At 43.5% G+C, this 24,459-nt stretch overlaps 1 protein-coding gene across 4 annotated transcripts in view; it reads right to left on the bottom strand.

Annotated features, from left to right (window-relative positions):
- GCLC (glutamate-cysteine ligase catalytic subunit) overlaps positions 1-24,459 on the bottom strand; it is a 43,913-nt gene that overhangs the window by 15,704 nt on the left and 3,750 nt on the right. For 3 of the 4 annotated variants that reach the window (XM_088479674.1, XM_088479675.1, XM_088479677.1), the window contains exons 2-3: positions 7,120-7,232; positions 5,321-5,503 (exon numbers count right to left, since the gene is read on the bottom strand). In XM_088479674.1, the coding sequence (XP_088335800.1) occupies positions 5,321-5,503; positions 7,120-7,232 (296 nt within the window). Of the gene's footprint in view, positions 1-5,320; positions 5,504-7,119; positions 7,233-24,459 lie in introns of those variants that run through there. The other variant, XM_088479676.1, reaches the window with a different exon arrangement.

Genomic DNA, 24,459 nt, shown 5'->3' with positions numbered 1-24,459 from the left:
CTATCTGTCAGCACCTCACAGCACATACAAGTACTAATGCCTCACAGCATTTGCTACATACATATAATTGTGGTCTTTTAAAAAATAAAAAATTAAATAAAATGAAAGAAATTGAGACAGAGGTTACATACACTGCTCCAATACTACACTGCCTTACAGCGAGTTTTTGAACTAATAACCCTATAGCTTCAGGTGCATACCATTTGCCAAGGCATGTATTACTATTATTGGCCGTTTTACCTTTATTGCCTGAGGTACATTCCAGCAGACCGGTGCCACCTTTATCCCATAAGGTGTTCAACCTGCATTACGTCTAATTACCAGCTGGGTAGGTGTCCTCCACTCATGAATTGGGGTGATTTGCCTCACAGTGTTAATTACTCAGGTGAAGGTATGCTATGACCCAAGCTCTCTGGTATCCCCGTGGACCAGGGGTGGGCAATAAGTGCCCCCCCCAGCTGCTGCTGAACTACACATCCCAGCATTCCCTGCTCCAGTATTAGCATGGCCAAATATTGAAAATGTGGCAGTGCATGCTGGGATGTGTAGTTCTACAACAGCTAGGGGGCAGCTTATTGCCTACTCCTGCTGTAGACAGAAGCTGGTTGTTCGTTACAGTACTAGTCTGTAGCATTGGGTCCTTGGTTAAGCGGAACAGTTTGGTTTACTTTTAGAGAGTTTAACATGTACAGCCTCAAGGTTGTGTGACTAAACTATGGTCTGAGCAGTTTTGAGTTACCTAAATGCTCACACTGTCCTCTACTTAGGTCAGCCAATCCAGTTACTGTCCGACCCTTCTGCTCTCGGGCATTTAGTCTGCACCGTCAGTTTGCTGTGGCACAGACTATCCCCCACCTAATGCTATGGGTCCTCCCCATGTTGGGGTTTATCACCATCTCTCCTGTATGTTGTTGAGATGTTGTGGTTTTTGTGAGGGTAGTTCTGTAAACTTACATATGCCCTTTACGCTCTCCCTCCTAGAGAGGCAATATATGGGGAAACACTACATAAAGTAATCACTACCTGACCTAATTGAGTGGACAGGTCCTGCTACAATAAGAGGACTCTGGGGTCTCTTCCGGTAAAGGTCTTGCGCCTCAGCCCCTGCTTCTGACGGTTCTCAGCTAGCTAAGCGGATTGGCCACTCGGGTGACCCCAGCTTCTCCTTGCAAGACGTGATACAGGGTCCTATTGCCAGCTGTCAGTAGGTTCCCCATTGCCTTGTTTTTACTTTGGGGCCAGGGCCCAAGCCTCACCTGAAGCTCACTGAACCAGCTTAATGAGGCGACTCATAAAATCTAGGTTTTTCCCGGAGACCAGCAGAGATCCGCCGAAGCTAGGGCTCAAAATGAATGCAAGTGAAATGGCTCTTAATACCAGAAACTAACCACACTGTTAGAAGGACAGGAGAAAGCCGGTGTTCCTTCTCGCCCTCTTCTGCCGGACGGGTATTCTCATATTACAGCAGGACTTGGTAATCCTCTGCACCAGTCTTGATTGATCTGAAATTGGGAAGCCACCAAAGGAAAACAATCTGGAAATTGTGGTGGCACCTCTGCTGCAGAATGAGCCACATTACTCGGTCCTTTCTCGCTTTGCTGTACGCGCAGATTTCCATAGGTCAGATTAATTTTTTGTTCATCCGGCTTTCTCTTGGATGCTTCCTGGGAGGAGTTCCTCTGTGGAACGCTGCTACCAGGCCTCTGTGTGGACTCCTTCGCCTGTAGACACTAGTCTTAGCGACGGGTACTCCTCACAGCACAGGTGCGTTCCCTCCCTTAGGGGGACAGCATTGGAACGCCCAAATGGTTCTAGTATCCCCCATGGACTCAGAGAAAAGTATTTTACAGGAGAAAACAAAACCCTAATTTTCTAGGAGAAACATGGGTCCAGTGCACAGACACTGTACAGAATTAGAAAAAAACCTTGAGAATACACCCTGACAAAGTACAGATAGTCTAAAAGAATGAACTAGTGAAGGCATAACGAGAAGTTTTAGAATGAATGTATAAATGTTGTAGAGAGTACATAAGATACTAACATATATAGGGAAAAAAGTAATTTCCCTGTCAGTGTGGGACACTGCGTAGTGTGTAGAGGGTGCCGATAAGAGTTGGCACAAACTAAATTTGTTTGAAGCTCAACTCTCCACATCCCGTCAGCCAGGTTACTTTGTGTGCCTTTGGAGTCAGCACCATCATTGTTTAGCTGCTGGAGCAAGAGTTTTTCTTTATTTTCAACCTATGTGGCTGTTGCGTTTGTTCATGTATATGGAGGAGCTCTTAATAGAACATCGGCTACGGCGATCTCCGGGCCCCTGGTGTGAAGGTGTCTAGGTCCTTGTGGTTTTTGGGGCCAGGCACAGAAGAAGTGGTTTGATTTATCGCCGGACCCGTGGCCGGCGGTTCAAATCCCGGCAGACCGACAAGGATGAAAATCCTGATCGTCCCCAAGTATTCACCAACCTAATTCTACCCCTAACCCTCCCTTAGGGGTGCCTAACCCTAACCTTCCCCCCCAGTGCCTAACCCTAACCTCCCCTTCCCCGCCACCTATACCCAAGTCCCCCAGGGGGGTACCTAACCCCAAAAACTCCCCCCCACGCGCAGCTATCCGCGCTCGGCATCCCTTCGATCGGGAAGCCGGGCGCCAGTCTCCCGGCGTTGGTAAAATGACAGGCGTCTGGATTTAGACACCTGTCATTTAACCCTAGCCGGAATGAAGCAGTCGGGAAGCCGGCTGTCCCGCCGGCTTCCCGACTGCATACCGACACAGCCAGATGTAAATGTGAAGGACAATTTCTTTTGACCACATAGGCAACTTTGGGCCGTGCTAGCGGTTGCCTCGGCTAACAAAGCAGCAGAGGATATTTATATCAGATTACAGTCCACATCTTCACAATCCATTCTAATTAAGGTGGTGGATCATCTCATGAATGTTCTGGCTTAGATGGGTGATGCACTCACAAATGCAGCCCTTGCAAGAGTTGGAAAATTGGTGTGTACAGATGTGTCCTCCGACACCTAAGATTTATACACCATACAGTGTAACTGAAGCTCTGAGGAGTAGTGGACTAGGTTTAATTTGAGTCTTAGTCATAACACTGCAGCGAAAGCTACACACAGTGTAGTAGTGATGTTAGGTTGCCTACAACAAAGCATGATGGAACTAGAGTTGAGAAAAAGCCATAGCCGCTCGCATTGGAGTCCTTAACAGATTCAGACTTCGTTGCACACAAATGTGTGAAGATAAATTGAGTTTGGAAGAAATGTGGACACCCGGCATGCCGAGGTGTTTTATTTGACGCAACTGAAGAGACAATATAAAAGGCTTTTGCAGATGCTGCCCTTTTTAGATTACAACTGGAATCCATCTTGACAGATTATGGCTGGGATAAGAGCCTTCCATCCAGGGAAAGCTTCCAAAGACAAAAAGTCTATTAGTTTTAGTCCTTTCAGGTCTCCAGGAAACAGAGGCCCTTTCAGAACTTTTTCAGGCGGTACCAGCTGTGATCACTAGGGTGGCAGATGAGCTGGATGATGCAGGTACATAGGGCCCAAGGCTGCTGACAAGAAGTCAACATGATTGGTTCCTTCCCCACAAGGACCGATATGATTCAAAATTCGTATCTTTTGACAATTCTGAATCTAAACTATCTTAGGTGACAAATGCAGGCACTCACGTTCCAAGTGGAGTCTCTTTAATCTATTACTGCAATTTAAAGGGACACATTTCTGTAAAAAAGATTCTTCCATATCCCAATTTGGGGTGGAAACTACAGCCTTGTCCCATTTGCGGTGATGGGAAACAATTTACAGTGCGTTCTACCTTTTGGTTTGGCCACGGCTCCCAGGGTTTTTGCCACCAGTGATGTTGGCTCAGACAGTTATAGAGTAAGACTGTCATTCCATAAATGTACCATCTGCCATTCTTTGTGCTCCCCTAGTGATAATACAACTTGAAGGATCACAGCTGGATAAATCACAAATTCCATTTGGTTGATTCACATGTGCTCATTCCTGGGTCTTATGTTCAACACCAGAGCCTTTTGTGTATTCCTGGTGGAGAAATTGTGTATTCCTTCTCCATGCATGGGCATTGCAGGCTCAGAACGGATCACAGACTAGCAACTCACTACTTCTCGTTGTCTCCATCTCCCAATCAATTCCCCCTTGGGTGGCTGAAGCAGCGTCATCACAGAAACATTAACCACGAATGCCAGTTCCTCTGGTTGGGGAGTGGTTGGGCATTTGCTTTTAGAGCCTTTGGCCTAAAGCTGAAGCACATCTTCCAATAAATGTCCTCGAGTACTGGGGTGTTCTACAAACTTATCTCGTATCTCTGGGCAAACCCTCTCCAGTTTTAAATAGACATTGTCACAGCAATGGCATACATAAATAACCGTTTAACAATAGCAGAGATGACCAAGATCTTTTGCTGGGCAGAGAATTGTTCCAGGTATATTGTCTGTCTTCATCTCCGGTGTGAAAAACTGGGAAGCAGATTACCTCAGAAAACATGCTGTTTATGCCAGGGAACGGTCTCTGTATCCTTACATGTTCTCCCAGTTAGTGGAGGGGTGAGAAATGTCAGAGGTAGACCTAATTGCATCTCAGCTCAATCACAGGGTTGGGGTGTACCAAGGGCACAGCTAGGAGGGCAGACGAGGCCACAGCCCCATTACGGGCAACCATTTCCTACTCTGAAGAACCAGCTGCTGCTCCGTCCTTGCATGAGGTCCCAAGTGTCTGCTCCTTCCTATCCTCAACTTTGTCTATGTATTCTAGACTATTCTTCTACTCCTTCCTATGCCTGCCCAAGACACCACCCCTTCCTCTCCTGCAGCCAGTCTCTATACTTCCTTATCTGTCACAGAGCAGAACAGCACAATCTGGAGCTCCATAGGGATAAGACAAGACAGACCCACCTTCTGGACAGATAACGGCCAGTGGAAGTATGAAAAGGTTTTAATGTTATCTAGGTGTTGGTATATTTATGCAAGAAGGATGGGTGTATTTATTTTATTCCGGTGGGGGGGGGGGGGGGGGGGGGGGGGGGGGGAAGGTACTGCGGTGTATTCACATTATCCGCATTCATTAGCGGTCACTGCAATGCTGATGAGTGAGGCAGTGTAGTACAGGCAGCAATACATTAAGTTTTCAGACAGTTATGTCTGCATGCTCCATTGAAAAAGTAAAAAACCCTAGAACCACAAAATAAATATAGCATACACTGGACTAAAATTTAATTTTCCCCTCTCCATACAGCCCATGGTTAGCAGCGTCCCCCAAATGGATTTAATGGTATAAAGTCTTATTACCTTGGAAAAGAGGTTATAGTGCAAATTGAATGATTTTCTGCAAGTAATGATGAAGCTTCCTGGCGTCGTTTCCTCATATTGTCTTCCACAGTGTTAAACTCTGCCATTGTTCCACCATAGGGTTGCCCAGGTGTACCTTCAATCATATAACTGCCATATTCTGGTCTCCAAAGTGTTGGGTGGCTTGATATAGGGAAAAAAAAAAAAAAAAAAAAGTTAACAAGATATTTAATCTGTTACTTGCAGAACTATAGAAGACATCTATCGACATTACAGATCACTGCAAAGCCGCCCTAAAACTAGAGCAGCCAGACATTGAATATTCTAAAAATAATTTGCATCGAACCAATAAAAGGTCAATTCACTTAGCTTTAGGCTATATGCTTGGATAAAAATGGACAATGAATTACAGATAGCCCATTTCTACAATACAGTATGGACAAATTAGAGCAAATTCACAGCTTGGTCATTTCAATTAATGTTTAGTGTTGCATGCCTTTCTGTAAATGAAATAGCCAAGTGGTACAAAATCGTATTGATGGATAACAAATGCAACTCTGTTTCCCCCCCCCCAAATAAAAACAATTTAATTGCAACATTGGGGAGCCATTAATTACCATGAAGTAAAAAACAATTGAATCACCCCTTCTATATGCAGCCAATTGTTCTTATTTTTTTATTAGTTTTTTTAACACCAGGATAATATACTTTTACAATACAGGTTGAGTCTTCCATATCTCAAATGCTTGGGACCAGAAGTATTTTGGAAATTTCACTGGAAGCTTTGAAAAATCCTTAATGAGTGCTGTGTGTGTTATTAGATAACATTGCTATTTACGTTTTTATTAATGAAGGAACCTAGGTGGTTGAGATATTTTGAACATTAGTGCCAGACATGTATGGTTTGAGACAGAGATTAATTTATATTTATACTAGCTGCAGTACCTGGCTCCACTCAGGTGGGTACTTAACTAGGGTGATGCCTTTCCCTAGGCAGTCTGCTCCCTTACCCAGAGGGCTGCACTCTGGTGATTGGTCACATGGACACCAGCTCCATTGTACTGTGGCACACCCCCTACATAGGAACCAGCTCTAGGTACTTTCACCGAGCCAGCCCCTCTGTTCTCTTCAGCGAATGCCCTCCGGTATTCTCATCACTGAGGACGGTGACGCAGCCTCCCCAGATGACAGGGACCTCCACTGATCACCTCACATAACAGGTCCCTGAACACCAGCGTGTCTTGTAATGGGTCTCTTTCAGGTGGCAGCTGCCCCCTTTACTGCAGGCTCTGGACTCCTCTCACGACTCACAGCAAAGCTAGTCTTCGGACCATAGGGTTGAAGATAATTTAGGACTTGCTGAGAGCAGTGCCCCACCCACAGCCCCCTGACAATCGATCGGGATGATCCTTCGCCTAAAACCTACCTGGGAAAATTAGCCAAAACCGCATTACAACCGGTTCAGTGGTTCCAAAATGTATAGCAATCAGACAAACCGATGTTCTCATAGATACATATATAATATATCTATCCCTCTCTCTTTCAGTAGCCCAGGAGATGTGTTTTTATGTTGGGAAAAGATGCTGTGCATTGTGAATCCTACAGCCAGCATTGCAGTCTGATGTTCCTTAGCCAATGAACTGGAACTACAGACAGTCAGCAACAGCCATGTAAATGAATTGCTAAGCGAACCAGTGGAGCAGATGCTCATGTATACTAATAGAGTGAATAGGAAGGTATTTAAATATAAGAAAAACAAAAAGCAGGACAGATTCATAAAATAATTGAAACAAACATACTTGGGGTTTATTTTTTCACCTCTGTCTTGCAGGGTATCAAGTATTTCTTCTCCTTTAAGCACTAAACGCACTTTTTGATTTTCATGATCGAAGGCCATTAATATGTACTCCACCTAATTATAGGGAGAGAATAATTGTCAATTTAAAAAAAAAAAAAAATTAAATCTGTAAGATGAGAGAATATTTACATGCACAAATTTCAACTCCATGGACCAGCAGCTCACTGTACCTACAAATACATACATATTATGGAACAGTAACAGAACATATTTCAATTCAGAGTTATAGGCAAATTATAATAAACAACTTGCTACCAACAAAATAGGATCTAGCCTAGCACTAATTGGAGGCGTGCAGGCAAATCTGAGTAGAGGTGGGTACACACCTTACAGATCTGCAGATTATGGTCGTTCATACACACTCGACAGCAATCATCTGCTTGTACCCTAGGGTCCCGGCAGCTGGGGGGGGCGGGATCCCTTCCTCGCGGCTACCGCTGTATGAACGGGGGGTCTGCAGACCGCCCATACACACCTGCCGATGGACAGATATGTCTGCAGACATATCTGTCCATCGGCTGTGCAGCACGACCAATGCATATGTCGGTGAACGGTGACGTTCCCAGACATATCGCGGGTACACACTGGCCGACGGGCAGTAGATATATTGGCCGATCAATCGATCGCCCAATGTATCGGTCAGTGTGTACCCAGCATAATGTGCGCATCCAGACATAGCTTAGAGTGGGACAATTCAAGTCTAGTGAACAGCTTGGTATTTAATATACAGGGGGGCAATGAACAGACCCCCAGCTGGTTTAGAACTACACATCCCAGCATTCCCTGCCAGTTTTGATATTTGGCCATGCTATAACTGTAGCAATGCATGCTGGGATGTGTAGTTCAATAGTGCCCTACCCCTGATTTAATATCAGTGTTGTAGCAAACATGCATTTGGCTACTTATGATGCATATATGAAAAGCATTTCAGAACTCAACACTGCTCACGTGTGATGGGTATCTACTTTAACCACAAGTAAAGCTGGACATGGTTGGGTGTGGGGGGGGGGGGGGGGGAGAAACAGGCCACAAGCATTAAAAGTAAATCTTTGCAATAACAGACTTCATTTAAGGAATGGCTTTAAATGACCTTTCAAACACCACAACGCAAACAAGCTTCCTTTAACCTTCATCTTACCTTTTTTTTTTTTTTTTTAATTTAAACTAATTTATTTGCTTAAGCATGAAATTACAAATAAAGAGTACATTGTAAACAAATGGTCTATCACATAGTATAAATACAGAACGAACATGAATATCTGCATTATGTTCTTCGTTCTGTATTTATATAGCTGCTGCAGATATCTGCAGTAGCTAAAACAGTTGTAAGAGAATATAGGTTGGATCCAAAACTAAAAAAAAGATATAAACCACAGCCCTCTGCACCACTGCCAAATAGAAAAATGCCTCCGACAATCTGAGGTACGAGTTGTGAGAAAGTAAATCAGGGAGTTTTGAGCACATAGAGGTCTCATACCAAAGCATACCAGACATTTCCATAATGGCTCACTAAAAGGAGTGATTCAATGATTCAGAATTGTGTGAGAAGTCGGCAGTACTTTAGATGGGTTTATCCGCTTTGCGTGGCTAAACCCAGTACTGTAGGGGGCACTCACATGGCACAGAGAACGGAGCAACAACTGAATTTGCTCAGTCGGACACCTTAGCCCAGTAAAACTATTGAATCGCCCCGAGTGAGTGAAAGTATCAATATAGCTTTACTACGTCTCAAAGAAACGTTCAGTGAATTTCTCTTTTTGCAGGGAGGCCTTCAACCAATCCATTCAACAGACCTGAAAGCTTTTCTAAAAATAGCGAGAATGGTACAGGATACAGCAGATAGAACTAATAATTTCCCTGTACAACCCATGTAAGTTTACCTTCAGATATGATGCCAAAAACTGCCCACTAAGTGCCTAAAATTGACATATCACAGGACATGCCCAAAGACAATGTACCAAGTCCACTTTTAAAGATCCACATATAGGATAGGAGTGATCCTCCACCAACCCTATCAAATATCTGCAATGGGGGAAAAAAAAAATAAAAAAAAAAATACACCCTGTGAAATATATTAAAGAAAAGTTCTACCTAGAATGCCAGATAATGTCCATAATAATGTGTTTGGGGGTCAGAGCCAAAAAGTGATCCCTCCATTCGGTGTGAAGGAAAGTAGGGCACAGATATTGCTTTGTGGGAAGGGTTCTCAGTCAATAACATTCAATCTAATGGATTGTTACGATCAGCGGGGACAGCTTCCTAGGGGAAACAGTCGGGAAGCTGATGGACGGAATCCCGACCGCCGGCTTCCCGACTGTATAATCGCGACAACTGTTAAATGACAGGCATTGAAATCCCGACGCCTGTCATTTTCCCTAAGCCGGGAGCCCGTCACCCAGCTTACCGGTCGAAGGTAAGCCGGGTGAGGAAAGTTACGGGGGGTGGGAGGTAGGGTTAGGTTCCCGGGGTGGGGGGGGGGGGGGGGTCTTAGGCACCCCTAAGGGAGGGTTAGGGTTAAGGGGGGGAAATTAGGTTAGTTTATACATACCGGACGACGAACAGGATTTCCTCCTCTGCTGGGATGCCGCTGTCAGGATTACAATCATACTGAACCCCTTCCTAGATACAAAAGCAGCATAATGCTGAGCCAGTAGTTAAGGGAAAAGGTCGCACCACAGTATGTTCTCAGCAGCTTGTGAGAACAGCAAAGGTTCCCTGTTGAGTTTTCAAATTGCCTAATAGTGGTAAGGCCCATTGTAGACTACTGAGAGAAAGGGTGACCTGCTTCCCCATGCTGGAAGCTTGGGTTGCGTGTAAAGGGAAGGAAAAGGGATACACAAGCATTTAATTTGCATTTATAGCAGAGAATGTGCCATGTTTAGAGAATAGACAACGGCTTGAGCCGTTACAGGCATGCACTGTCATGTAGATTGAAAAACAAGGTCAAATTAACTCCTGCAAGGAAGGCAGTCTCTAGTGATGTGGTTGTGTACATACAGTATAATGGCCATGTAGTCAATCTCAAATAATAAAGATGGGCAGCATGACTAAGCTGAACATTAGGTAAATACCACAATTCGATCTGCTTTACTGTAATTTCAAGAGGCCCTAATTCAAGCCTTCTTACCATTCCAAAGGAATGTGCGAACCATCTTTTCTCTCTAGAGCAGAGGTTCCCAAACGCATTCCTCAAGGCATCCTAACAGTTCAGTTTTGGAGATATCCATGTTTGAGCACAGGTGGTTAAATCAAATTGACTGAGGTACTAATTAAGTCACCTGTGGTAAAGCATGGATAACCTTAAAACCTGGACTGTTAGGGTGCCTTGAGGACCGCATTTTGGAACCTCTGCTCTAGAGTGTCAAGTCGGGATAGCATGATGTGGAGGGTTTGAAGGTGGTAAAGTATTCTGGGAAAGAATCATTTTAATCATAAATAAAATAAATTATAAGTTTTCACCACCTCTCAGTGTCTCTCTTAATACTATGCAGAATAAAGATCAGATTATATGCATATAAATTACTAAAGGTTCACTTTACCCTTTTAAAGTTTCAGCCATGCTTTAGTGAAGGGTATGGTCTTCAATGTATTTTCCTGGCTCAGGAACTAAATAAGACTGTCAAAATATTTTTTTTTTCCTTTCAATCATTTACATAAGGATAAAGTATTACATTGAGACTGTTTAAACAGACTTCTCAACCCATCCTCAGTTTTATTTACAAACCATCAGATTAAAGGTTTAAACACATTTTGTAAGCATAGAAAAGTTTCCAAAACCTAGTCCTCATGACCCATTCGCAGTCTACAAATAAGGGATAATTCTCCTTCAACACAGGTGGCTTAATTACATCAATCATTGAGTTGGATTCCATGAGCAACAGAGTGGGGTCACCATGTGTGTCTGTACACATCACTGCTTAATATGGTACCCCAACATTACAGATTTTACTGTGCACCTCTATGGGTTGCAGGGACAAATGGGTAATGTTGGTTACGAGGAGCTGATGAAACGGTCAGAACATTGACACTTCATGGTTAATTGAATACACTTTGAGTCTACTAAAAACTACTCTTTAATTCACTATTATAGAAGAAAATGTGAGGCCATCTGTCAGATATTAGAAATGTGGATGAAATGATTACACAACAAAACATTGATACTAGACACACCAATATATCAACAAGTGAATGCCTGAAAGAGTCCATTATTTTGGATGGCCAAGTCAAAGTCTAGATTTCAACCCCACAGAGATGTGGTGGGATTCAATTCTCACCATGGGGTTAAGTGCCAGGCATGATGCAGTTACTACACCTGGTAACAAACTAGCCCCAAGGCACTAGCTAAATTCACTAGTCGCAGGTTTATAGCATGAGCAATTAAATGGCTCCGGGCACAACCCAGGATCTACATCTCCACGATGAAAAATGAATTACCCCCCAAAAGCTATGTATAACTGACAATAGGAATAAGGGTCACTTCCAGTGTATGGGGGTGGTGAAGCCATCTTGTAGACATGTTTAATTTTGTGCACCCCACATTTTTAACTCCTCATATGTTGATCAAAATTCCAAAACAAAAATGTACTGTGATAATAAACCCTGGTTTAAGACATTCTAAAATACAAAATCAAACTAACATACTGGGGACTAAACACCTTGGAATCTCCAAAATACTTCCAGATTAGAAAAACTGTCCTTTGAATAACTACAATGTTTTATAAATAAAGTGTATCACGTAGCTTCCATGCTCTCCTGCATATTACAATGAACATTGGCCACTGTCTGAATCCTAGATTAACTCTAAAAACAACATTCCAGTAGGCTTCACATACTATGCAAACAAATTGGTCCAGTACTGTGAGAAATTATGCCTAAAACTTTGTTTTGTAACGCACTGTGGAATCACAAACTTTTTAGTTAAGCAGACTCTTCAATGCTCCTGAATACTATGTACAGCTTTATGGAATAAGTCAGGAACATCTTACCTTACTACATTCATAAAGGATAATGACGCAAAATCTGTTTTATAGTCACCGTCTACTATATGCAACACCAAGAGCCAGTGTTCTGTTTATTATAAAAACAGAAAAAATGCAGCTATAATCTTGACCAAACAATAATATCATCACCACATACTGCAAATTACTGGCCATCACATTTTGCCCCAAGTGTGTAAATTCAACATACTGTTCAGGTATCTCAATTGCAGAAATATTATGGTAGACACACCACAGTGTTTTTAGGTTGGGGGGCCTAGATATTTCATTTTGGCACCCCTAAACTGCTGAAAAGGTCACCCTGCTGAATGTCAAGGGTAGGAGGAGTAACCAGCCACACCACCTACCTGATGACAGATCAGTAAGCCTGAGGGGCTTTTGCCGATTTGGGCTCTGTATGCGAACATCACTGCTCTCTCCCTGCCTCCTCATTCACAGGCACGAAAAACTACCATAAAACTCCAGGAACACATACAGTCAAAAAAAAAAAAAAAAAGTGTGTCCCTGTACAGACAATTTATCTATCCAGCAGTAGGCTCAGGAACTTATTGCTACAGTGCACTGAACCTCACTCTAGAACTACAAAGACCAACATGCAACGCGAGTTCGCCCTGCAAATGTCTCGCAGGACCCTAGTTGCACCTAATAGGCTTGAGTTCAGTGTATGCACTCTGCCATTCCCTGTACTATATATACACACACACACACTGTAGGTATAAATAAAAAAACACCACACACACGAACACATGTACAGTGACTACAATGTCAGTCTTCACCCAAATACAGACATAGGGACTTCCCAATCCCTCCAATCTAGCAATTAATGCAACAACTAATAATTCAAAAACTTTAGCACAATAGGTGTAGTGTACATTGCATTCATGTCACACATGGGAATCATCATCAGACACACACACTATAATATATATCTCATGAAAAAGTCCTGCACTCACATCTCGAGTGTGACAACTTCGGGGGGCTTACCAAGATCAATGATCCTTAATATCATATCAGTGTATCCAAAGTCTATGGAAGGAAGCACTCACCACTTACTGTAGGTTTAAACAACCAATATTTAAAAAAAAAAAAAAAAAAAAAAAAAAAAATGCATATTAATACTTTGTTGATGCTTATATTTGGTGGATTACAAATGATGCCACTTGTAGCAAAGTATTACACACACACAAACACACGAGGAAGATCTGCTCTTACTACACCTTATAATGACCAAAAAACCATCAGCAAGAAGTTCTAATACTATAGAAGGTGTCAACAGTATGTATTCACAATACATACTATTGGCAAATATGGTAAAAAAAAAATAAACAAATAGGAAAACTCAGTTTCTGTAAGCTTTACACTAAAATAAGTCAGACATGTTACATACATGTGTTTGTGTATCCAACATTGTACCCAGTCAATTGTAGACATTAAACGACCTCATTGCTTCTGTTCATTACGGGGGGATTCAGCAAACACATGCCCAGCAGGAACTGCTTCCTGGCTCCGAAGAGGCTGCTGATCTCCTCCACAGGTCAGAGAAGCATGTGATGATTTCCACCTACCAGAGCTCAACACAAGCATCTCTGACCATTTGTGGCGTCTCGTGGGACTCTCAGCTTCCAGTAATGCACTGAACTTGTGCACTCAGTGTGCCCCTGGCGCATAGCTCAAAAGGCTGGGGGGGGGACGCAAAGGCGTCCCCGTTGCCCCCCCCGCTCCAGCGTCTATGTAGACACAAAGCATTTGCAACAACTTAGCAAAAGGTACATGCAACCTGAATAAATATATGTCTTCAACATATGATAGTTACCTATATCATTTATACTTCTTAAAATAAAGTAAAAATCAGTATCAAGGTCATTCACTACACATTAAGCTGTGAGCAGCCAAAGTACATCTCATTTTATATACTTTGCTCTCCCTGATGCCACCACCATTCCGGACTCTCACACATAAACTTGAACTCTTACGCAAGCAGGTCCAATCGTTCCATTCTGCTTTCAATACAGGTTGGCAGCTATAGATTGTGCCAAACTAAAAAAAGGACATTACAGAAGTTCACTCACTTAAAGACTTGGGATACAGATATACGATAACGATCTTTCAGATTACAATTTATATCATAGCAAGTTCGTGACAGTTCTTTTTAGTGCAGGATACAAGCTACAAATCTCAAAAGTACACCGCTTATAGAAAGTGCCTCAATAAATAGTCTACTCAACCCTCTTGTATAAAGGCTAAATTAGATAACCTTTCAACTACAAATCAACTTGCCATAAATAAAAAAAAAAAAAAAGAAAGTGGTCAGTTTGGCAAACCTTCATAATAAAGATCTGGTTAGAAAAATGCCCCAAGCCAAATGTGTGAGTGTGTGTAATACGGAAGGGTCAGCTACATGAACATATAGGAGTTAGTGTTCCCGCTAGTCTGTTTTAGCAGGGCGCTGTGCCCTGCCAGATTTTAAAAGGGAAAAATGTGTGCCGCCCCACTAAAAACAGCCTGCCCTGAGCCTTCCCCACCCATGGGCTGCAGTGCCCTGCAGATGGAAAAAATTGCAGTGAATGTTCACCCCCGTGCGCATGGCATCTGTTCACCGTGAGGGGAGAGCTTGGGGGAAGTCCAGCACCTCCGTAAGTATTGGACACGCCCCAAAGTGTGACAAATTGGAGGCGTGTCACAAGGTCATACCCCCTCCACGGCAGACCATGCCCCCTTTTCCGTAGGGCACGCTGTAGGCTCCCCCAGCGCTCCCTGCCCAGCCTGCAGTCTTGTGGGAACGCTAAGTACAGAGAGATTGCAGAAGTGAGCAGTTTGGCTACTGGTACAAAAGCAACAGGAAAAAATAAAGTGAGTGCTCTCCCCAGAAAATGTTGCCAGCTGGGTGGCATCAAGTAGCTGCCTTATAAAACAATTTTATATTTAAGGATAAATACAAAATCAGAGACACCAACTTAGGGCTGTATTGAATTAGCCGCGATAAGTCAGTTTCTGTGGAAAAGTATCGCCGGTGACATAATTTCGCAATGCGAAAAGTTTCCTCCGTATTCAATTCCAAAGACTTTTCGCTGGTGTGAAAACTCAACGCAATGGGACCTGCGATAAATTTTCGCCTATGAATAGGTGTCGAAAAAAAGTACATATTTGGGGTGCAAAGCTGCGGGAACTCCCTGCACCCTTGTGACAGTACCCAAAAGGTAAACTACGTTTAAGGAAAAAAAAAAAAAGTCCTTCGGTCACCCCAAAAAAGTCCTTTCGTTTTGGGGCAAAAAAGCACAAAGTTTGGGGGACAAACTTAAAAACTAGCGAAATAGACTCCAGGGGGTTCCCCAAGTATACCCCAGGTGTTTTTAAGTTTGCAGGTGCTAGCGGCAAATGGATTTTTTTACAATTTTTAAAACTTCACTTTAGCAACTCAAATATGCTAGCACTCATTTTTGGGTACCCCAATTTTCAGGGACTACTTATTTTCTTCATAAAAATCTGCTAAATGCTATTCTTCACCACTTCTGCAAAGGCGCTGTATAGCAGCTATTGAGCCCATTTAAGTACCCCAAATACCTTCAGCAGGCCTATTCGAGGGTAACTAGTGAACCCCAATGTCAGTGCATCTTTTTGGGGGGTGTCAGGATAATTTCCCCAAATATGACAGCACTTTTCGCATATTACAGTTTCGCCGGGTCCTGTTTTCGACGATTACTAATTGAATAAGGGGATAAGTGGGGAGGCACGCAATACTTTGTCGCATTAAAAAACCAGCGATGTCAGCGAAAAAGTACACCATGCGAAAAGTACAGGACTTTTCGCGGAAAATTGAATATGCCCATAGTTGTAGAATATTCTTAATCAAGTTTTGGTATACACACATCTTTTATTTTGCTGTATTTTAATCTCACGAGCGTCAGTAATTTTAAATGAATAGGATGTTGCATTTAAAAAGTATCAGTTTTAAGCGCACAAAGGACTTTCCACTTGTGTATATCAGGGCTAGAAAAAGTACTCGTCTCCAAGTAGAAATCAACAGCAGCAATACAACATAAAGGGGAAGCTGGAGAGAAAATGTAATAGACGCAGGCTGGTGTAATGCAGATCAGGGGGCACAAAGCTAATGTGTAACCTGCTGCAATCCAAAAACCATGTTGCTTGCAAATGGTTACAAAATCTTGGCACTTAACTCCAGGTATGGATTAGTCAGTCATAGTCTGTACTGGAATAGCTGTGCACAAAATGGTGGGAAGAAAGGAATAAGTAACAATAATAAGGTTACAGCCAAAAACTACAATCCCTGTTTTTTCTTAGGATAGTAAGAGGCTTCCCTAGCCATGGGTACAGCTTTTACAAGAGAGCTGCGGTAGTGTATACACAAGTTTTTGAATTTCCTTAAAGAAAACTTCCACGGGTACCGGAAGTCCACGATATGAGATCACAAAGACCGTCTCGCGGGATACTTAGCATCTGGGACACCTTTTAAAACACAGCGACTCACTTCTGGTCCACGATCTCACAGAACCGGAAGTACCCGGCTTAAGTACTATAAATACATAGTATCCACACACTACAATCAGGCCTTGAAGAGACACTGTCTCGAAACAGGTTGGTTGTGCAATAACTTACACCACTGGGACCAGATAGACCCCCTTTTTTTTTTTCTCAAACACAGTCTTTCTATCCGTACTAGAGGAAGCCTGTGGTACTGGGTAAAGCTAAGGTTTTTACATCATCCCAGAAACTGTAAAGAGATATAGATATATATCTATATTATACATACACATTTGTTGTGCAAAAAAGAAAATATATCTCCCTAAACCTATTGGATACTTTTTACTGTATACCTGGCGTATGAAGATTTTTCGGCCAAACTTCTAACCGGCAGAAAGTAACCTTTATGGGAGTCCAGTCCCACATCACACAGTGAGTACTGGTACACTGTAGGCATTTTTTTTTATTATTAGGAACGTTTAAGACACCTTTATACATCTACAGCTATTGATGAATGTATGTTTGGGGGTATACACCATCCTCTGGCAACATTGTATCTGTGATCAAAGTTTAAAGATATCGCTAAATGTTGGAAAAGTGTTACTACATTGTGAGTTTTGGATCGCACTATATGATTCATTTACTAAAAAGATAGATATATGCATCTACAGCTAGTTTCCCCAAGTTTGGGTACGCCCGACTTCTATGCTATTCCAGAATGGACACCTGATTCTTGATGTTATTCAACAGAATCAAGCCAATATTAATTTAAATTATCAATTTTTTTCACGGTACCTTCACAACCATAAGTCTGATGACAGGAGAAAAACAGATCCAGATACAAGAAAGGACATCATTTTAACAATCAGGGACATATTTCTCTTTTTTCATTATTGTATTAAATTTTCTTTTGATCTGGGGTACATGAACCCACCTTCTAGTCACTGACACCATCCCACTCTACACCGGTGAGGAGCGCTGAGTGTTCACACCTTTATCCTTCCTACATATTTTGCTGAGGGATGCGGACATTCCAATCAGTGATTGTACAGAAGAAAAAAAAAAATTGTGTCGGGAACCCCTCGCTTTAAAAAAAAATTGGGGTCCTACTCCACTGTTTCTGGGTTCCATTACATATTATGTATTATGAGTAGGGGTGTGCACCGGCCACTTTTCGTGTTTTGGTTTTGGATCTGGATCTTTCTTCGTGTTTTGGATCTGGATTGGTTTTGCCAAAACCACCCTTCCGTGTTTTGGGTTCTGGGTTTTGTGTTTTGGATCTGTATTTTTTTGAAAAAAAGCATAAAAACAGCTAAAATCACAGAATTTGTAGGTTTTTCTGCTCCTATGCTATTATTAACCTCAATAACCTTAATTTCCACTCATTTCCAGTCTATTCTGAATACCTCACAATAGTGTTTTTATGTCCAAAAGGTTGCACCGAGGTAGCTGGATGACTATGCCAAGCGACACGAGTGGGCGGCACAAACACGTGACCCATCTAGGCGTGAAACTGCAGTGGCAGACAGGATGGCATTGAAAAACTAGGCCCCAAACTGTACATAATGCAAAGAAAAAAAAGAGGTGCAAGATGGAATTGTCCTTGGGCCCTCCCACCCACCCTTATGTTGTATAAACAGGACATGCACACTTTAACAAACCAATCATTTCAGCGCCAGGGTCTGCCACACAACTGTGGCTGAAATGATTGGTTCGTTTGGGCCCCCACAAAACAAGCTGGCAATTTATCTGTCCCTGCACAAACTGGCTCTACGGAGGCAAGATGTCATCCTCATCCACCGATTCCTCACCCTCTTCAGTGTGTACATCCTCATCCTCACAGAGTATTAATTAGTCTCTGCTGGAACCACAGGTCCCTCTGTACGTTCTGGAGGCTGGTCTCCCTGGAAGAGTTGATAATTCATTTTATGATCATCATCTTCTCCACATTTTGTGGAAGCAACCTCCTACGCCTTTCGCTGACAAGGTTCCCGGCTGCACTAAACACTCTTTCGGAGTACACACTGGAGGGGGGGCAACTCAGGTAAAATAGAGCCAGTTTGTACAGGGACCTCCAAATTGCTTCTTTTTCCTGCCAGTACAGGTACGGACTGTCTGACATGCCTACTTGGATGCTGTCACCGATGTAATCCTTTAACAGACAGACGCACGCTTGTCGCTGCTGCTTTGAGGATGCAAGTGCGGCTACAGCCCACACAATTCACAAAGACAGAAAAAAGAAGAATATTTTTATTGTTTGTGTAGAACACTTTGAGGGTGTCACCACCCTTTAACAGACAGACGCACGCTTGTCGCTGCTGCTTTGAGGATGCAGGTGGAATCTAGACGGGATTTGGAACCGAGGACACACTACCTCCATCAATTGTCTAAATCCCACTGCACTAATGTCGGACCGGACGCACGTCTAACACCAACATAGCAGTCAAGGCCTCAGTTACACGTTTTGCTTCAGGATGACTGCTGTCGTACTTCATCCTCATCGCTAGGGACTGTTGGAGGGTCAATTGTTTAGTAAAAGTAGTGATGTTCCTACTTCCTCTCTGGGATGATGAACAACTCCCAGCAGCAGCAACAGCACTAGGAGGAAGTGGTTCTTGATCTTTCCCTATTTTATTTTTATCGGAGAAAGTTTGGTCCTCCATTTATGTTATATTGATATATATACGTGCGGCTAAAGCGCACACAAACACAGAAAATATTTTTTTATTTTTGCTGGAGAGTAGTGCACTTTGTGGGTTACACCACCCTTTAAGAAATGAGCCAGCCGGCTCTTTACTTATGGGACACAGGCGCACGTTGATGCATGTGCAGCCACAGTGCACACAAGTCACAAACACAGAAAATATATATTTTTTTGGACTGGAGTGTACTTTGGGGGTTACAGCACCCTTTAACGGTCAAGCCAGCCGGCCCTTTACTTATGACACAGGCGCACGCTTGGCACTACTTTGTTGATGCACGTGCGGCTACTGCGCACACAATTCACAAACACAGAAAATATATTATTTTTTTAGCACTTGGGGGGAGCACCCCTGATGGACAGAGCACCCCCTGGACAACACTACAGCACCCCTTTAGGACTGGGACACTGCACAGGACTTTGGAGTGGACACAGCCCCTATGGAGAACTGACTGCACAACACAGTCCAGCCAGCCCCTATGGACTTTGAAGTAGTGGACACAGCCCCTATTAACAACAGCAGCACAGCACAACACAGCCAGCCCCTATGGACTTTGAAGTAGTGGACAACAGCAGCACTACACTACACAGCCCTAACTCCCACCCTCCCTCTTCACTGTCCACAGCCGAGTGAGAAAATGGCGCAGACGCGGGTACCTTATATAGGATCCAAAACCCGCGAGACTCGGAAGGCGGGATGATGACGTTTTGCCTCGATTTCAGATCCGAGTCAGGCGGGAAAAGTCGAGCCTGATTCGGATCGGACTCGGATCGGGGGGGCTCGGATTTCAGAAATCCGAACCCGCTCACCCCTAATTATGAGGGGTGAGGGCAGGCAGCAGTTGGGACAGTGCTGGGGGCAGGTAGCAGTTGGGGTAGAGCTTGGGGATAAAGCAGAGCTTGACAAATCCCAGGGGCCAGGACGCCATGGCTACCAGATTTTGCAGTGAGGGAGGAAGCAGATCCTCATCAGCTCCCGTGGAGATTTGTGCCTATAGTATTGCGGCATTCATTTTATGCAGAAGTGCATGCGCTGAGTGTCGTCTGAGGTGACTCCTGTGTCTACGTCAGTCCCGGCCTGCGCCGACGACTCCTCCTCTCCATTCCGGCCCGCTCTGACCCCTGCTGTCTGTCTCAGTCAATGGTGATCCTCCTGTATGTCCCAGCTGTCTACGGTGTCCTATCTCTAGCTGCATAGAGCTCCCCGGTAATAGGGTCTATGCATGGGCAAAGTTTGCGGAGCAGCTTCAGAGGGATAGTGGTGTGACCACGAGGGGAGGGGGGGGGGGGGCTCTATTGTACTTTCTGGCACCATTGTTTTATATGAAATGTGGTACATTACTACTGGACGGTGGGGGTTGGAGCAGAGGAGCTGTGCAGAGCAGTGAGAGGGCCTCCATCTTAGTATATACATTCAACTGCGACCATTTTGTGGACTAGTATAGAGTGTATAACAGTTGAATAATACAGAGCTGTGCTACTCAATCACTCCTGAAATTTTTGTTTTTGGAGGCGGGGGGGGGGGGGGGGTTGGGGAGACAGTGATCTGGCTCCTACAGTTTCATCCTGGCTCCTAGATTTTAGAAATACTTGTCAAGCCCTGGGGTAAGGGCAGGGAGAAGCTGGGGTAAAGGGGGTAAGGGTGAATAGCAGCTGGGGCAGTACTAGGGCAAGATTAGGGGCAGGCAGTGCTGGGGGGTAGGGAGCAGGCAAGGGTAGATGACAGCTGGGGTAGTACTGAAGGACAAGGAGGTGGATAGGAGAAGGTAGTGCTGGGGATAGGAAGGAGGTAAGGGTAGATTGAAGAGAAGCTTAAAAGTAGTAGTAGCCCTCCCCCACCCATATTATTACGATTACTGCTGTTATACATTAGATGCAATTGCTACACTGTTATTACATGTAAATACAATTTTTTTTTTTATTAAGACTTTGGAGTCTTGAGGCAGATATCTATCTGGAATACAAGCCCTGGGCACTATTTAATTTTTTGTACATTTAATAAAGGCACCAGGTGGCATGAACTCTAATTACTTTGGTGCTATCCATCCTGGCTTTACACTCCCTCCTGCCACTCTTCACTTAGCAACTGCAGCGCCAGCAGCAAGTTATCATCTGCCCCACCACAACACCTGTCATATGTGCCAGGGCCTGCCTAGCTCCCTTCCTGGTGCCAGGTCCCTACCTCCTGCCAAGTGCAGGGGACATCCTGCTGCCTGTCCCTGTATTTCCAGGTGCTGCAGCATCTAAGGAAAGATACTGCGGCTGAACTTGGGCCGGCTGGCTCCACCTCCACTTGTTATAGTCCTCCCTGGCCCGGCCAAGGAGACATCAATCATTAGATTTGGAGCCAGGGAATTGGCCACAGCATAGTGAAATTGAAGTGTCCTTATCCAGACTGACTTGTGCTAGTGTAAAATAAAACATGGGAGAAATGTTAGTGGCTTAAAGCACAGGACAGAGATGGGTGAGGAGTACTAAACTAAATGTGCCCATACACGGTGCGATGCACCATGTAGGGCGACTGCCGATCTGTCGGCAGATGGACCGTGAAGTCACAGCTGGCAATCGTGCGGTTCCCGCTGACCGCACGATATGCTGGCTCCCCCCTCCTCCATCTGAATGAGATCATACATCACATCCCAGATCAGATGAGCCTGCGGGAGGATCTGGGGATGCTATACACGATCCCACGGGAGCGCGCAGTACGATATGGTGTCCTCATACTGCACGATATAGCACCTATATCGTGATGATCCGTCAGATCGGCACATATATCGTGCAGTGTATGGCCAGCTTTATGCTGGTACAGCAGGGAAGAGTATTAGCAGCATTGTTACTGGCGAAAACTACAAAACATAATTTCTGTCATGTAATTTAGTTACCCTACTGTCACTTTACAGTAGTGATTCTCAACCTCACCCATCTGGTTTTAACAAATCATTTTGAGGACCTCTGTCTGGAAGCAGGTGGGATAATTACAGCATTACAGTTAATTGCAAACTCAGCAAAAGATTAACTCACCTCTGCATGATTAAAGAAATACACAACACATGGCCTGTTGGTGGTACTTGAGTACTGGAGTCGAGAACCAAGGATGGAAATCAAATATTGTTTCATCAGAACCATTGGTTTGGTTCCGATTGCTAAACCTGCCATGGTGAGGACCCAATGTTAACTCACAACCATAAGTTTTCATGCTTGTTTGATAGGCTCCTTGGCATAAGCCTGTATGCACAATTTGTGGCTGCATGTAGTGCATTGTTATTGCCTCATTGCAATAGTTTCAACTGACCATTAGAACTAGCTTCATATACAGGTTGAGTCTCCCATATCCAAATATTCCGAAAAATGGAATATTCCGAAATAGAGTTTTTTGGCATGACAGATAATTAAACCTTTGATTTTTGATGGTTCAATGTACACAAACTTTGTCTAAGGCACAACTTATTAAAAATATTGTATAAAATTACCTTCAGGCTGTGTGTATAAGGTGTATATGAAACAAATGAATTTCATTTCTGTGCACAACCTTTGTTTGAACAACAAAATTATTGAATATAGTGTATAAAATTACCTGCAGGGTGTGTTTATATAACACAAATGCATGCTGTGTGCATATTTGGGTCCCATTCCCAAGATATTTCATTATGGTATGCAATTATTCCAAAACACGGAATATTCCGTTATCCAAAATACTCCTGGTCACAAGCATTTTGGATATGGGAGACTCAACCTGTACTTAGAATTAACAGGCTTACACCGGTCAGCCATAACATTAAAACCACTTTAACGAGATAATCAATGTAATTCACTTTACCTGTCAATGGCAACTGTCAGAGTGGGATATATTAGGCAGCAAGTGAACACTCCGTTCTTGAAGCTGATGTATGGCAGCAGTAAAAATGGACAAGCTTAAGGATATGAGAGCTTTGACAAGAGCCAAATTGTGATGACTAGATGACTGGGTCAGAGGATCTAAAAAAAATGGTGGTTTTGTGGGATGTTTCCAATATGCAGCGTATATTATCTACCAGAAATGGTGCAAGGAAGGACAACCGGTGAACAGGCAACACCATCATAGGTGTGGGGAGCGAAGGCTAACACATCTGGTCTTAACCCACATAAGCGCTATTCTCGCACAAAAGCAGTGTTCTCCCCAGGCAGTTTTTTGCGGGTGCACCACCCGGCACTTTGGGAGCCTGCAAGTGGGGACAGTATCTGGGAGCTACACACTTTGCAGCTTTTTCATAATCAGACACTGGGCCTCTGATAAGAGAAATAGAGATAGATATATATATATATATATATATATATATATCTATCTATCTCAAGTTTAAATCATAATAAGGTCAGGGTTTAAAACATTTTATTATTGTGAAGGCCCCCCCACCTGGCTACTTCTTGATGCCACCCGGCTGGAAAACTTTTCTGCGGAGAACACTGAAACGGCTGAAAAAGTTAACGCTGGCAATTAGAGAGAGATATCAACACAGTGCATCGCAGATTGCTGCGTAGCCACAGACAAACAAAGTGCCCATGCTGAAGCCTGTAACTCAATGACAATGTGCACATAAATCACTCAATAACTGATAGCTCACACAAAAGCTGGGTGCACATTAGCCGATGTGTACCCAGCGACGGAACCCAGCATACAGCAAGTGCACACTTGCCGATGCCAGGTCTAATGGGAAGGGTGGGACCAGTCATACTGCATTCTGCAGCATGACATAGCTAGCGACATCGGCCCTCAACATTGGACTATTTCCATCCAAAGAGTATAGAAAAATATTATGCAATTATAATTAACTTTTGATGCCGCCATCGCCACCCACTAGACTGCAATTACAACTCCACTGCACCATCACCCACTACAATGCAATAAATACCAGTTACCACATGTGGCTCTCACATTACACTACTTTCTAATTAACCCATCCTGCGGTCATAACTTTCATGCACTCTTACTATCCAATGACCTATAATGTTATTTGAACCCGAAATCATGTACTGCACAGAATTACCATGAGTATCAAACTGTAGTCTACAACAAAGACGGGAATTCAATGCAGTGCGCTGTTGATTGCGCCGGGAATGAAGTTCCAGA

This window comes from Taudactylus pleione, unplaced genomic scaffold, assembly GCF_031769625.1.
Source record: "Taudactylus pleione unplaced genomic scaffold, aTauple2 ptg000244l, whole genome shotgun sequence".
Lineage (NCBI taxonomy): Eukaryota > Metazoa > Chordata > Amphibia > Anura > Myobatrachidae > Taudactylus > Taudactylus pleione.
This window is presented reverse-complemented; position numbering and strand designations above follow the sequence as displayed.